The 16,084-nt window shown below is 40.2% G+C and overlaps 1 protein-coding gene across 3 annotated transcripts in view; it reads left to right on the plus strand.

Annotated features, from left to right (window-relative positions):
- chl1a (cell adhesion molecule L1-like a) overlaps positions 1 to 6,941 on the plus strand; it is a 138,820-nt gene extending 131,879 nt beyond the window's left edge. For all 3 annotated transcript variants that reach the window (XM_035740681.2, XM_035740679.2, XM_035740680.2), the window contains exon 25: positions 2,045 to 6,941. In XM_035740681.2, coding sequence (XP_035596574.1) covers positions 2,045 to 2,216 — 172 coding nt within the window. In that variant the 3' untranslated portion in view covers positions 2,217 to 6,941. The remainder of the gene's footprint in view (positions 1 to 2,044) is intronic.
- Positions 6,942 to 16,084: the final 9,143 nt, after the last annotated feature.

Consider the following 16,084-nt stretch of genomic DNA (forward strand, 5'->3'; position numbering starts at 1 on the left):
TGCTTCACCGTAGGGATGGTCCCAGGGTTCCTCCAGATGTGACGCTTGGTATTCAGGCCAAAGAGTTCAATATTGGTTTCATCAGACCAGAGAATCTTGTTTCTCATGGTCTGAGAGTCTTTATGTGCCTTTTGGCAAACTCCAAGCGGGCTGTCATGTGCCTTTCACTGAGGACTGGCTTCCGTCTGCCCACTCTACCATAAAGGCCTGATTGGTGGAGTGCTGCAGAGATGGTTGTCCTTCTGGAAGATTCTCCCATCACCACAGAGGAACGAGTTCGGTCAGAGTGACATTGGGTTCTTGGTCACCTCTTCTCCCCCGATTGCCAGCTCTAGGAAGAGTCTTAGTGGTTCCCAACTTCTTCCATTTAACTGTATTCTTGGGGACCTTCAATGCTGCAGAAATTGTTTGGTATCCTTCCCCAGATCTGTGTCTTGACACAATCCTGTCTCTGAGCTCTATGGACAATTCCTTAGACCCCATGTCTTGGTATTTGCTCTGACATGCACTGTCAACTGTGGGACCTAATATAGGCGTTTGGGTCTCTTCCAAATCATGTCCAATCATTTGAATTTACCACAGGTGGACTCCAATCAAGTTGTAGAAACATCTCAAGGATGATGAAAGGAAACAGGATGCACTACACTCTCAAAGCAAAGGGTCTGAATACTTATGTAAATAAGGTATTTCTGTTTTTTATTTGTTAATATATTTGAAGCAAAAAACTGTTTTTGCTGTCATTTTGGGGTATTGTGTGTTGATTGATGAGGAAAATGTTTTATTTAATCAATTTTAGAATTAGGCTGTAATGTAATATAATGTGGAAAAAGTCATGAGGTCTGAATACTTTCCAAATGTAAACAGGAATAATAGTGACCAGTAGCAGGATAAATAGATAAATGTTATTGGAAATTGATCATCAATGGACAGCAGCGTAATGGGGTAATACATCTCATCAATAATATTTTTAGCAGCCGCATAGGTTGTGTCTGAGTGGGTAGAGATCTGTGGATGGGCATAGAGTCAGTGTGGATAGTCTGTGGGAGAGGGAGAGCAGTAGTTGTTAGCCATTTAACGGTCTTATAGCCAGGGGATGGAAGCTGTTTAGGAGTCTGTTGGGCTGAGCCTTGATGTACTACCTTCCGGACGGGAGCTTGGAGAAGAGTCTTTGTCAATTTTTCAGGCCTTTCTAAGACAACGCCTGGCATATACTATTTGCTAAATAGTATTACTGTAATAATTCTGTCATTGTTGGGAAGCTCAGATACTTACCTCTTTAAGTGAATCATTGTAATTCATTCCCCTCAGATGGTTATGACGAGGAGAGAATTGGAGCTGTAAATTGTTTAAACTTTATCCAGCTATTTAACCTTCGCCAGAATTAACCATAGAGTATGCTACAATCTACCACAATAGCAATGTTGCCAACTAAGATATAGGTTATTGTAGTTGGACAAGGCTATTGTAGTTGGACAAGGCTATCTGAATTTAAGCATCTCTTAACACAGGAAGTTAGAGGTAAATATCAATTATTCAATGAAAAAAATTACTGACTGAAACTAGACTAAAACGGTCCAGACTTTTAGTCGACTGACAATAACATTAAGGATTCGTCAATAAAGTATTTGTTGTTCATTGAGAAATAGTGCACCAAAAATCGAAGTTAGATATAAAATTGTGTGATTAAGATCTCCTCTGCAAAAAGGTCTAAATTAATGACAGGAAGCTTGAGGAAGCGTATACTGGCTACGGAATCTCAAAATCGAATAACAGCACTGTGGCTGTTTTTTTCTCGTATTTGAAGTGAAAGTCTTAAGGGAGTATGCGTTCACGCCAGCCAGACTGAAGCATACTGACGCCTTAAGACTAACATGAAATCTAAAATAGCAGCCAAAATTGTGTGTGTGTGTGTGTGTGTGTGTGTGTGTGTGTGTGTGTGTGTGTGTGTGTGTGTGTGTGTGTGTGTGTGTGTGTGTGTGTGTGTGTGTGTGTGTGTGTGTGTGTATAACCAAAATGAGCCTCTGTCCTTTGTCCTGTGTGACAGTGAGGAAAACCCACTGAAGGCTAGCCAATGTTCCCTGGATCGGGGCATGGGAGGGGACAGCGACTATGGGGACGAAGAAGAATGCCAGTTTAACGAGGATGGCTCATTTATCGGTGAATACTCTGGCCACAAAAACAGAGGCTCTGTAAGACCCAGCCCAGTCACTGCGTGAAGAGACAAATGCTTCCTTCGGACTTCCCTCTGAAGGGTGTGTGACAACAAAAGGAAATGAATGGCATCATCTGTGTGATGCATGACATTGATCAGAAATGTTAAATTCCTGTCAATCACAATTGTATATGATGCATATTTATTTTGTACCTCCACATTGTGACGGATTCATTAGGAAATGTTTTCACATTCTGGTAGACAGGATTGGACATCTGCAGTTTCAATATACAGTACCAGTCAAAAGTTTGGACACTTTATTTTCACTATTTTCTATATTGTAGAATAATAGTTAAGACATCAAAACTATGAAATAACACATATGAAAACATGTACTGTAGTAACCAAAAAACAAAATCAAATTATATTTTCTATTTTAGATTCTTCAAAGTAGCCACCCTTTTTTTTACGACAGCTTGCACATTCTTTGCATTCTCTCAACCAGCTTCACCTGGAATGCTTTTCCAACAGCTTTGAAGGAGTTCCCACATATATTGAGCACTTGTTGGCTGCTTTTCCTTCAGTCTGTGGTCCAACTCATCCCAAACCATCTCAATTGGGTTGAGGTACGGTGATTGTGGAGGCCAGGTCATCTGATGCAGCACTTCATCACTCTCCTTCTTGGTCAAATAGCCCTTACACAGCCTGGATGTGTGTTAGGCCACTGTGCTGTTGAAAAACAAAATATAGTCTCACTAAGCACAAACCAGATTGGATGGCGTATCGCTGCAAAATGCAATGGTAGCCATGCTGGGGAAGTGTGCCTTGAATTCTAACTAAATCACTGACTGTGTCACCAACAAAGCACCATCACACCTCCTCCTCAATGCTTCACGGTGGGAATCACACATGTGGAGGTCATCTGTTCACCTACTCTGTGTCTCAAAACATGGCGGTTGGAACCAAAAACCTCCAATTTGGATTCATCAGACCAAAGGACAGATATCCGCCGGGCTAATTTACATTGCTCGTGTTTCTTGGCCCAAGCAAGTCTTTTCTTGTTATTGGTGTCCTTTGGTAGTGGTTTCTTTACAGCAATTCAACCATGAATGCCTGATTCACACAGTCTCCTATGAACAGTTGATGTGTCTGTGACTTTTATTTAGGCTGCTTTCTGAGGCTGGTAACTAATGAACTTATCCTCTGCTGCAGAGGTAACTCTGGGTCTTCCTTTCTTGTGGCGGTCCTCATGAGAGCCAGTTTCATTATAGCGCTTGATGGTTGAACTTGCACTTGAATAAACTTTCAAAGTTCTTGAAATGTTCCGTTTTGACTGACCTTTATGTCTTAAAGTAATGATGGACTGTTGTCTCTCTTTGCTAATTTGAGCTGTGCTTGCTATAATATGGACTTAATATGGGCTATCTTCTGTATACCACCTGTCATGGTTCCTCCTGGTACCAGAGGGAGGCAGGTGTGTCTTATTATTTCATAATTGTGTCCCTGCTTAAAGAGGTGTGTTTTCTGTGGTCCTTTGCAGAAGCTTGAATTGTTTACTGTGTGCATTTGTTTCCTGAGTGAATTTTCGATACTTAGCGTTTGTTGTTTTTTATGGTCTCTTTTCTGCACCTGGGTCCAACCTTACCACGTCACACCACCCCTACCTTGTCACAACACAACTGATTGGCTCAAACGCATTAAGAAGGAAAGAAATTCCACAAATTCATTTTCCACAAGGCACTCCTATTAATTGAAATGCATTCCACGTGACTACCTCATGAAGCTGTTTGAGAGAATGCCAAGAGTGTGCAAAGCTGTCAAGGCAAATGGTGTCTACTTTGAATAATCTCAAATATAACCTGGATTTTGATTTAACAATGTTTTGGTTGCTACTTTTTCCACATGTGTTATTTCATAGTTTAGATGTCTTTCTTATTCTACAATGTAGAAAATAGTAAAAATAAAGAAAAACCCTTGAATGAGTAGGTGTGTCCAAACTTTTGACTGTTACTGTAAATACACTATATATATCTTTAAAAAGAAAAGGTAGACAGCAGACACATATATCATTAATAACGATGCATGATTTCTTATGTTTTTACTTTCTTAGAAAAGGTCAACAGATATGAGGCATAAACATTCTTTATACCACGGTATTGTTGAATACTTGTTTCTGATTGGCTTGTATGACATTCTAGAGTGTGTATTATGTAAGGGATAATCAATGAGTTGCTCTGCGTTCTATGGAAAATAATGAAGGACCTGGAAGTTGTGTTCCATGATATGCAGGGTGGAATTGACCTTCCATTGAGTTGGATTATTTTCCAGAAAACCCAGAGTTTATAATCCCTTTCATACCAGGGCTATAATTTAGCACATTTGCCACTAGAAATGTGTTAATTTGCTGGTATACATTTTTTTTATTAAACTTTTGCTTTCAAAAGCAGCTCAAACCGAACATGTAAGACTTAACTATAGCCATCGAATTCTACCGAGATAATGTAGTGTGAGCTACAAGGTCTAATCGTGAATGCTGATTGGTTAAAACCGTAAATGGTGTCTATTCCACCATTTACCACCAGCTAAATCTATGATGTTAAAATGCCTATATTCATGGCCAAAAGTTTTGAGAATGACACAAAATATTAATTTCTCCAAAGGTTGCTGCTTCAGTGTCTTTAGATATTTTTGTCAGATGTTAATATGGAAAACTGAAGTATAATTACAAGCATTTCATAAGTGTCAAAGGCTTTTATTGACAATTACATGAAGTTGATGCAAAGAGTCAATATTTGCAGTGTTGACCCTTCTTTTTCAAAACCTCTGCAATCCACCATGGCATGCTGTCAATTAACTTCTGGGCCACATCCTGACTTATGGCAGCCCATTCTTGCATAATCAATGCTTGTGGGTTTTTGTTTGTCCACCCGCCTCTTGAGGATTGTCCACAAGTTCTCAATGGGATTAAGATCGGCGGAGATTCCTGGCCATGGACTCAAAATATCTATATTTTGTTCCCCGAGCCACTTAGTTATCACTTTTGCCTTATGGCAAGGTGCTCCATCATGCTGGAAAAGGCATTGTTCGTCACCAAACTGTTCCTGGATGGTTGGGAGAAGTTGCTCTGTGTTGGTACCATTTTTTATTCATGGCTGTGTTCTAAGGCAAAATTGTGAGTGAGCCCACTCCCTTGGCTGAGAAACAACCCCACACATGAATGGTCTCAGGATGCTTTACTGTTGGCATGACACAGGGCTGATGGTAGCGCTCACCTTGTCTTCGCCAGACAAGCTTTTTTCCAGATGCCCCAAACAATCGGAAAGAGGATTCATCAAAGAAAATTACTTTACCCCAGTCATCAGCAGTCCAATCCATGTACCTTATGCAGAATATCAGTCTGTCCCTAATGTTTTTCCTGGAGAGAAGTGGCTTCTTTGCTGCCCTTCTTTACACCAGGCCATCCTCCAAAAGTCTTTGCCTCACTGTGCATGCAGATGCACTCACACCTGCCTGCTGACATTCCTAAGCAAGCTCCGGTGGTACCCCGATCCCGCAGCTGAATCAAATTTAGGAGACGGTCCTGGCGCTTGCTGGACTTTCTTGGGCGCCCTGAAGCCTTCTTCACAACAATTGAACCGCTCTCCTTAAAGTTCTGGATGATCTGATAAATGGTTGATTTAGGTGCAGTCTTACTGGCAGCAATATCCTTGCCCGTGAAGCCCTTTTTGTGCAAAGCAATGATGACGGCACCTGTTTCCTTGCAGGTAACCATGGTTGACAGAGGAAGAACAATGATTCCAAGCACCATCCTCCTTTTGAAGCTTCCAGTCTGTTATTCAAACTCAATCAGCATGACAGAGTGATCTCCAGCCTTGTCCTCGTCAACACTCACACCTGTGTTAACAAAATAATCACTGACATGATGTCAGCTAGTCCTTTTGTGGCAGGGCTGAAATGCAGTGGAAATGTTTTGGGGGATTCAGTTCATTTACATGGTAAAGAGGGACTTTGCAATTAATTGCAATTCATCTGACCACTCTTCATAACATTCTGGAGTATGTGCAAATTGCCATCATACAAGCTGAGGCAGCAGACTTTGTGAAAATTAATTTTGTGTCATTCTCAAAACCTTTGGCCACAACTGTATTTACTCTGTTCCATCTGACTGCTCAATCCACTGTCTCGTCAGCCCCGCCAAGCAATTTATAAACTTGATCTCCACTACATTATCTCACATTTCTTTTAGACTAACATTTTGTTTTCAACAGCGGAGACTTGTATAAACCTTGCTGTCTGACATTTGCAACATTGTTTCAATATTCAAATTCTATCTCCAGCTGTCTCATAGTAATGAACATGTCAGGAGTCGAAAAGAGACAAAGGTATTATAACTGTGGTATAAGTGGGATAATCAACCCTGAGCTCTATGCATTCTATGGAAAATAATGTAACTCGGTGGAAGGTTAGTGCCATTCTGCTGCGCACCTTGGCACACACCTTCCACGTTGTGTATTATTTTCTATAGACTGCATATCCCCTCGTTGATTACCTTTACATAATTACTTGTGCCTACTTTTGTATATTTAATTTTCACAATGTTAAAAGTGTTTTTAATTGTATTTTTAAATCATCACTGTATGTCTAATACATCACTGTGTTTGTTTATTTCATGAAAATAACTACAAATATATTTTTTGTCATTTATTTCCCTGAGCCTCCTTTCGACATTGAAATTCTCAGTCTGATCGTTTGGGCGTTGATACAAATTAAAATATATTTACTATAAATACACAGCCCTGATTGTCGGATATAATTGTCTAGACCCCTTCACTCAACTCTGGACCTTGAAGACAGTTCCACTGTGTTTTTTAAATTGTTCTCCTATAATCAGGGACTGATGTAGACCTGGTGTAACAGTATAATTTTAAACCGTCCCCTCGCCCATACCCGGGCGCGAACCAGGGACCTTCTGTGCACAATGACAACAGTCACCCTCGAAGCATCGTTACCCATCGCTCCACAAAAGCCGCGGCTCTTGCAGAGCAAGGGGAACTACTACTTCAAGGTCTCAGAGCAAGTGACGTAACCGATTGAAACGCTACTTAGCGCACACCGCTAACTAAGCTAGCCGTTTCACATCCGTTACACTCACCCCCCTTTTGACCTTCCTCCTTTTTCCGCAGCAACCAGTAATCCGGGTCAACAGCATCAATGTAACAGTATAATTTTAAACCGTCCCCTCGCCCATACCCGGGCGCGAACCAGGGACCTTCTGCGCACAACGACAACAGTCACCCTCGAAGCATCGTTACCCATCGCTCCACAAAAGCCGCGGCTCTTGCAGAGCAAGGGGAACTACTACTTCAAGGTCTCAGAGCAAGTGACGTAACCGATTGAAACGCTACTTAGCGCACACCGCTAACTAAGCTAGCCGTTTCACATCCGTTACACTGGGACACCAGGTGTGTGCAATTATCAGGTAGAACAGAAAACCAGCAGGCTCTGGACCTCGAAGGGTAAGAGTTGAGTACCCCTGCTCTAGAGCCTACTCAGCTTACCCCTTCAAAGTAGGAGGATTATGCATGCAAATAAAAGATTACTGGTCATTGGTCAGAATAATAAGATCTGATTGTGATGTCATGATCTTGGTCAAAAACTTCATCCCACCTGAACAGGCTGAAATTCCAGACATTCTTTTAAAAAATCTGTTACATCATTTTCACAACTTCATAGTGTTATTCGACCTCAGTGTGGAAATATCATCAGAATAACAGGAAATCAAGTTTTTGATGGCACTGCACTTTTAATACTTCACAACACTGTATATATTGTAGAAAACAAAAGTTGGCTTTGTATGCAATGTGTGAATGTTACTGTGGTTGATTGCATTTTACAATGTTAATACCGGATGTCTAATGTGTTTTTGTCAATTATAGGATCAAACACATTACAGGTGTTTCTATCCCTGCTTTGGAAAACTGTCTACTAGTAAATTAAATGTAAAAGACTAATTTAATAATTGAAATAATTATATGCTAGTGAAATTCTAAAAAATGTAAATACAAATTATAATGAAATCACCCTATGCACATCGATAGTACAGTAGAAGGTATACAAGCTGTGTATGCTGTAAAATCGTGTTAGGGCATTGGTCAAATTTAGGTCAGTTTTCATTTTAATTTCCTGTCAAAATCATGGCATGAACCAATTTCATTCAACAGAAGGTTGGCATTCCTAATACATTTCTAAGGTTGCTGCAGTCGTTATAGTATTCAAGATAATGATATTTTTCACTCTATCACTTGTCAACATTTAAAAATTTATGCCAGCATCATACCACCCTGCATACCACTGCTGGCTTTCTTCTGAAGCTATGCAGGGCTGGTCCTGGTCAGTTCCTGGATGGGAGACCAGATGCTGCTGGAAGTGGTGTTCGAGGGCCAGTAGGAGGCACTATTTCCTCTGGTCTAAAACAAAAATATCCCAGTGATTGACACTGCCCTGTATAGGGTGCTGTCTTTCAGATGAGATGTTAAACTGGTGTCCTGACTCTCTGAGGTCATTTAAGATCCCATGGCATGTATTGTAGGGGTGTTAACCCTGGTATCCTGGCTAAATTCCCAATCTGTCCCTCAAACCATCATGGTCACCTAATAATCCCCAGTTTACAATTGGCTCATTCATCCCCTTCCTCTCCCCTGTAACTATTTCCCAAGTCGTTACTGCAAATGAGAATGTGTTCTCAGTCAACCTACCTGGTAAAATAATGGCAAAATATATATTTTTTAAACAACTGCTAGTTGGCCATTCCAAGAACATTCTATCGTGCCTGAATGTAAGTGTACATCCCAAATGGCACCCTATTCCCTATATAGTGCACTAATTTTGAACAGATCAGTGCACTAGGCCTACATGGGGAAGAGGCTGAAATTTGGGACAAATCCTAACTGTGGGTGGTTCCCACTAAACAGGAGATGAGTCGATTCTTCCCATCTCTATTAGTTTGGAATTCCGCTTCATCAAAGGTGCTATTTCCCGGAAAATGAAAATTGGGGGAGGAATTACACTGAACAAAAATATAAACGCAACATGGAAAGTGTGGTTCCCATGTTTCATGAGCCAAAATAAAAGATCCCAGAAATGTTCCATACTCACAAAAAGCGAATTTTTCTAATTTTTTTTGCCACAAATTTGTTTACATCCCTGTTAGTGAGCATTTCCCATTTGCCAAGATAATCCATCCACCTGACAGATGTGGCATATCAAGAAGCTGTTTAAACAGCATGATCATTACACAGGTGCACCTTGTGCTGGGGACAATAAAAGGCCACTCGAAAATGTGCAGTTTTGTCACACAACACAATGCAACAGATGTCTCAAATTTTGAGGTAGTGTGCAATTTTTCATGCTGACTGCAGCACACCAATTACATTTTCCATCACTTCCCTCCTCTTATCACTCAATCTGTGATTATTATCATTACATTTTAAGGTAAGCATTAGATTATAGTTTATATCAAAAGTTTCTATACTTCTATTAAAGTAAGGGAAATAAACCCATAAAAGCAGTCACTTCATCATTTCAAACCATTTATTCTGGGTTATACAATCTAATTAGTATGGTAATACTGTCATCATAATAAAGGTTATACTATTAATGGGTGTGAGAGAAAAGGCAGTTGATAGCTTCGACTGGATGCTGTGTACAGGTTTCTGGCTCGGACTCAGGTCTCACGGTAGAAATGCTGAAGGACAGGGCCATAGTGAACACCATTGTTACCATTACTTCCACTGGTTAGACGGGGTGAGGCTCACACTGTTCTCAGTCAAATTATCCTTCCATGCATTTAGATCTACTCACTCTACTCTATTTAGTTTAGGGCATTTATGATTCAGGAAATCCAGACAAATTATTCACTGTATGACAAATGTGACCGACTGGCTCGATTCGGTTTGATGTAGAAAAATGTTGTTGTTTTTTACATTGGATAACAGTAGGGACTCAGAGCTAGGAAAGGGTATATCATCAACTACAGTTGAGAAACAATGGGAAAGGAATTCTGCTTTGAAAGCTTCTCACTTTTGACAAAATTGCCTTTGGATGTTTTGTTACACCTACTGGAGAGCTCTTCTTTGTCAGCATCTTTCACGCCCTCTTAAGCTTTAGCCCCACCCATCTCTTTAAGGGTTGATCCGAGTGTTCTGTTCTAACAGCAGCAGTCAAGCAGACAAGCTAACTGGGTGATGTTGGCTAGCTTGCTAGCACCTTCCAGACACAATCGAGAGAACAGCTCACTCTGGTCATTTTACTCGCCCTAGCAGAGCTGGTTATCCAGAGCGTTGGTGACTGTAACTGCGCTGCTGGCATCAATTTACGCTTTTTTTTGCCAATGTTTACTGACACCATTCAACAGGCGTGGAGTGCTCTTAAATTTGTCAGATATTCTGCGCTCTGGCACACTCAAATGAGAATGCTCTGAAATCGGAGTAGATAGCCAGAACAAATTTACCAGCTACGTCTGTCAGCAGTTGTCACAAGGACATCATTAATGTTCTATTGAAATTATTACTTGCATAGTGGAGTATTTTGTTAAGACAGGTAGCTAGCTAGCTAGCTAAACAATGAACTATAAACCCAACTCATTATGTTACTACCCTGCATTAATCTTCAGGTAGCTTACCAACCAGGTTCAGTGTTAGCTAGTTAGTATTAGGCTATAACTAGCAAAGCAAATGTCTCTGAGACATGAATAATATTACTACACAGATCATACACATAATGTTAGCTCGTGAGCCAGCCAGCTAACTTTAGCTAGCTAGCTAACCGTACACTTTAACTTGAAATGAAAATTACTTTATGACAAAATTAGAAATGTGTAGTGTCTGAAAATGTAGCTAGCGACTATCTTAGCCATATACATGGTTGGACACTTCTCCCTCTGTCACGGATGCCATGGTTGCCCTTAGTTTAAAGACGTAATCCGGAGACAGGTGTTTTCTCTATCTCTTTAGCTATTATACTCTAATTCCACTGATTTCATATTCGGAAATAGTTCTCCTTTCATATCTCCATACAGAATCCCTGTATAACGTTATAAATCAACTTAGGTATTTATATCCTCACCACCAGCAACAATCACAGTGCAGCAGCCCGAGAGGTACACATATCGTGTTCCCGAGGAAATCTTAGTGTCTGGGGGCATCCATGAACTTCATTGTTACAGCCCTTACCCATCTCAGCTGTTACAGCCCATACTGTTACCCTATCAAACTGTTCAATGATTTCTCCTGTCAGTGCTCACTACATGTAGATCAACGGGCGGTGGTGGACAGAACCCCTAGATAAAGTTATAGATTAAAAAACTCAGCTCACAGAACTAGTTCGGGTATTCATTACACATCCTCAATAATCTCCCATATTGCCTCTCTCACACCGGATTTAGTCCCATGATAGCTCTCATTCAAGCAATACTTAGTTACATTTCAATCATCTTTTTATCCAAATTTCAATTAGCTTAGTATCCTAATTTCAATCATGTCCTTTCCACACATGCACGACTCTCACAAGCTGGAGAGGTTAAAGTTAGATGCATAAAGTACCGGTTTGAAGTGATCTCCGTCGGGACAGTCCCATTAAAAACATTAATATGTGGTGTGTGTGTGTGTGCGCATCTATCAGTTACACATTTATGTCAGTACATACACACAACAAGTAGGTCACATGGGGGAGAGGCATTGTGCCATGAGGTTTTGCATTATTTGTTTTTTGAAGCCAGGTTTGCTGTTCAATTGTGCTATATAAGATGGACGGGACTTCCATGCACTCATGGCTCTGCATTATACTGTACATGTTGTAACGTCCGTCGTTCAAATGAGACCAAGGTGCAGCGTGGTAGGCGGAAATTTTCTTTATTAAAATGTTCAACCAAAAAAAACAATAAACCCATCGAACAAAAAGCTTAGGAGTGCAACCCATGCAACAAACAAAGACAAGATCCCACAACTGAAGGTGGGAAAAAGGACTGCCTAAGTATGATCCCCAATCAGGGACAACGATAGACAGCTGCCTCTGATTAGGAACCATACTAGGCCAACAAAGAAAAAGAAAACATAGATATACAAAAACTAGAGTACACACCCTAGTCACACCCTGACCTAACCAAAATATAGAGAATAAACAGGGATCTCTAAGGTCAGGGCGTGACACATGCTTGAATTTGTTCTGGACCTGGGGACTGTGAAAAGTCTGTGTCAGTGCTGTGTGTAAGTTGACTGTGCAAACAATTTGGAATTTCCAACACATTAATTAATAATTAATTAATTAATAATAACACATTAATAACATTAATTCTTATAAAAACAAGAAGTGTCAGTCAGTCTTTCCTCAACTCTTAGCCAAGAGAGACAGACTGGCATGCATAGTATTAATATTAGCCATTTGATTACAATTAAGAGCAAGACGTGTGCCTCCTTTCTGTTCTGGGCCAGCTGCAGCTGAACTAAGTAATTATTTGCCTCACTTGACTGGACAATATTCAAGATAAGATCAAATTAGAGCTTGCAGGACTTGCTTTGTGGAGTGTGGTATCAAAAAAGCAAAGCATCTCTTTATCACAGATGGAATTCTCACTATCTTTACAACCATTCAATCTTTATGTTTTGACCAAAACAGTTTACAGTCTAAGGTAACATCATCAACTTTTTCAACAGCCACAGCATTCATTACCAGATTCAGCTGAGGTCTAGAATTTAGGGAATGACTTCTACCAAATACAATGCACTTAGTTTTAGAGATGTTCAGGACCAGTTTACTACTGGCCACCCATTCCAAAACAGACAAACTCCTGTTTAAGGGTTTCAGTGACTTCATTAGCTGTGGTTGCTGATGCGTATATGGTTGAATCATCAGCACACATGGACACACATGCTTTGTTTAATGCCAGTGGTAGGTCATTGGTAAAAATAGAAAAGAGTAAAAGGCCTAGAGAGCTGCCCTGCGGTACACCACACTTGACATTAGAGAAGCTTCCATTAAATACACCCCTCTTTTCTATTAGATAGATAGCTCTGAATCCACGTGATGGCAGAGGTTCAAAAGCCATAATACATACGTTTTCTCAACAACAGGCTATGGTCAATAATATCAAAGGCTGCACTGAAATCTTCTTATTATATATTTCTTTCAACCAATCATCAGTAATTGTAATGGTCTTCTTCCTCCTCTGACGAGGAGTAGTACGAAGGATCGGAGGACCAATGCGCAGCGTGGTGAGTGTCCATATTTTTTATAAAGAAATTGAACATTGAACAAAAACAACAAAGTGAACGAACAAAACCAAAACAGTTCTGTCTGGTGCAGAATACAAACACTAAACAGAAAATAATCACCCTCAAATCAAGGGTGAAAACAGGCTGCTTAAGTATGGTTCTCAATCAGGGACAACAATTGACAGATGCCTCTGATTGAGAACCATACCAGGCCAGACACAGAAATAACAACTCATAGAAAAACAACCATAGACAACCAACCCAACTCACGCCCTGACCATACTAAAGCAAAGACATACAAAAAAACTAAGGTCAGAACGTGACAGTAATTTGTGTCAGTGCAGTACCTGTTGAGTGCCCTTCCCTTTAAGCATGCTGAAAGTCTGTTGTTAATTTGTTCATAGAGAAATTGAAATGTAGTTGGTCAAACACCATTTTTTCCAACAGTTTGCTAAGGGCTGGCAGCAAGCTGATACTGTAAGTCTGCTGTTAGAGCCAGTAAAGGCAGCTTTACTACTCTTGGGTAGAGGAATGACTTTGGCTTCCCTCCATGCCTGAGGACAAAGACTTTCCTCTAGGCTCAGTGAGCCACCATTGCCAAATGTGCGTCCTTTAAAGAAAAAATAATGGTTAAAAGCCTGGTCAAAAGACTCGCCAGCTTTAAAATAGGCATGAACAATCAGTTACCAAAGGAAATCGCAGAACGACACTAGACTAAAATGGAGACGTGCAGCTCTCGTAGTCGACAAGCTAGACATTTATAACCAACTGTTCCAAGACACCAAGACCACTCCATTGCTATTCTAAATAAAATGTAACATCCAACACTATTAATGTATTCCTGGTCTTAATGCTGGTGAATTACCGTCACTCTGATATCCATAAGTTATTTCTGGCTGTATGTAATAACACAAAACATTTTATGGGCCAATAATTTAAGAAATAACACACACAAAAACAAAATACTACAAAGTTACTTAGGAGCGAGAAGCAGAGCTCCCATATCAGAGATCCCATATTATTTTACTGTTGAAATAGAAAGCTGGTTGCAATTTCAGGTTAATCCACCAGAAAATACAAATATTATGGTTCATATTTTGTATGCTCAAGGATTTCAGGGTGTTTTGACTGCTATATGAGTGTAATAAAAAAAAGGGAAGAAAATGTTTTATGCAAACATTTTCATTCCCCATTTCACACAATCAAAAACAATGCCTGGGTGTTGTATTGCTCCTCTATGTATAGCCAACTGCTATTGTTGTACAGCAGTTTTATTCAATCATTTTAACTATGGAAATAAATGAAACCCAATTAGAAGGACATTTCAGATGCTGATGGACTTAAAAGTTATGTTGGTACTGTAATAAGTCAAACACTTTGATGGCATTACGTAACGCAACTTCAACAATCATGGTTACATGATAATACCATTTAAGTTTCACAGTTAATAAGCAAACTATTAAAAAATAAAGAGAAACCCCATACAACCTATTATCAAAACTGAACAATCAATAATACCCCTTCAAAACACCAGTCTCAACGTCAACAGTGAAGAGGCGACTCCGGGATGCTGGCCTTCAAGGCAGGGTGTCTGTGTTCGTTTGCCCATCTTAATCTTTTATTGGCCAGTCTGAGATACGGCTTTTTCTTTGCAATTCTGCCTAGAAGGCCAGCATCCCGGAGTCGCCTCTTCACTGTTGACGTTGAGACTGGTGTTTTGAAGGGGTACTATTTAATGAAGCTGCCAGTTGAGGACTTGTGAGGTGTCTGTTTCTCAAACTAAACACTCTAATGTACTTGTCTTCTTACTCAGTTGTTTACCAGGACCTCCCACTCCTCTTTGTATTCTGGTCTTTCTATTCTCCCTTCACAGAACAGCTAGTTAGCGCTGTTCTGTGAAGGGAGTAGTACACAGCGTTGTACGTGATCTTCAGTTTCTTGGCAATTTCTCGCATGGAAAAGCCTTCATTTCTCAGAACAAAAATAGACTGACGAGTTTCAGAAGAAAGTCTTTGTTTCTGGCCATTTTGAGCCTGTAATCAAAACCCACAAATGCTGATGCTCCAGATACTCAAATAGTCTAAAGAAGGCCAGATTTATTGCTTATGTAATCAGAACAACAGTTTTCAGCTGTGCTAACATAATTTCAAAATAGTTTTCTAATGATAAATTAGCCTTTTAAAATTATAAACTTGGATTAGCTAACACGACGTGCCATTGGAACACAGGAGTGATGGTTGCTGATAATGGTCCACTACACCTATGTAGATATTCCATCAAATATCTGACGTTTCATTTACAACACTAACAAAGTCTACACTATATTTATGATAAATTTGATGTAATTTTAATGGACAAAAAAATGTGCTTTTCTTTCAAAAACAAGGACATTTCTACGTGACCCCAAACTTTTGAATGGTAGTGTACCTGTGCCTGTCACCTGGGCCGGTGGGGGGGTTTCCAGTCCTGTGGGCTCGCTCCGCCTCAATCTTCCTGTGGTGCATCTTCAGTTTCTCTGAGATAATTTACCTCACTTTGTCCTCAGATTTCATCCAGGTCTCATGTGGAGATTCTGCAATTCCATCCACAACCATGTTCTTCCGCCTGGATTGTCCCTCGAGATAATCTGATTTCTCTGTCATTGTTATCATGGATTCACATACAG

The sequence above is a fragment of the Oncorhynchus keta genome, chromosome 28 (genome assembly GCF_023373465.1).
Source record: "Oncorhynchus keta strain PuntledgeMale-10-30-2019 chromosome 28, Oket_V2, whole genome shotgun sequence".
NCBI classification, from domain to species: Eukaryota; Metazoa; Chordata; class Actinopteri; order Salmoniformes; family Salmonidae; genus Oncorhynchus; species Oncorhynchus keta.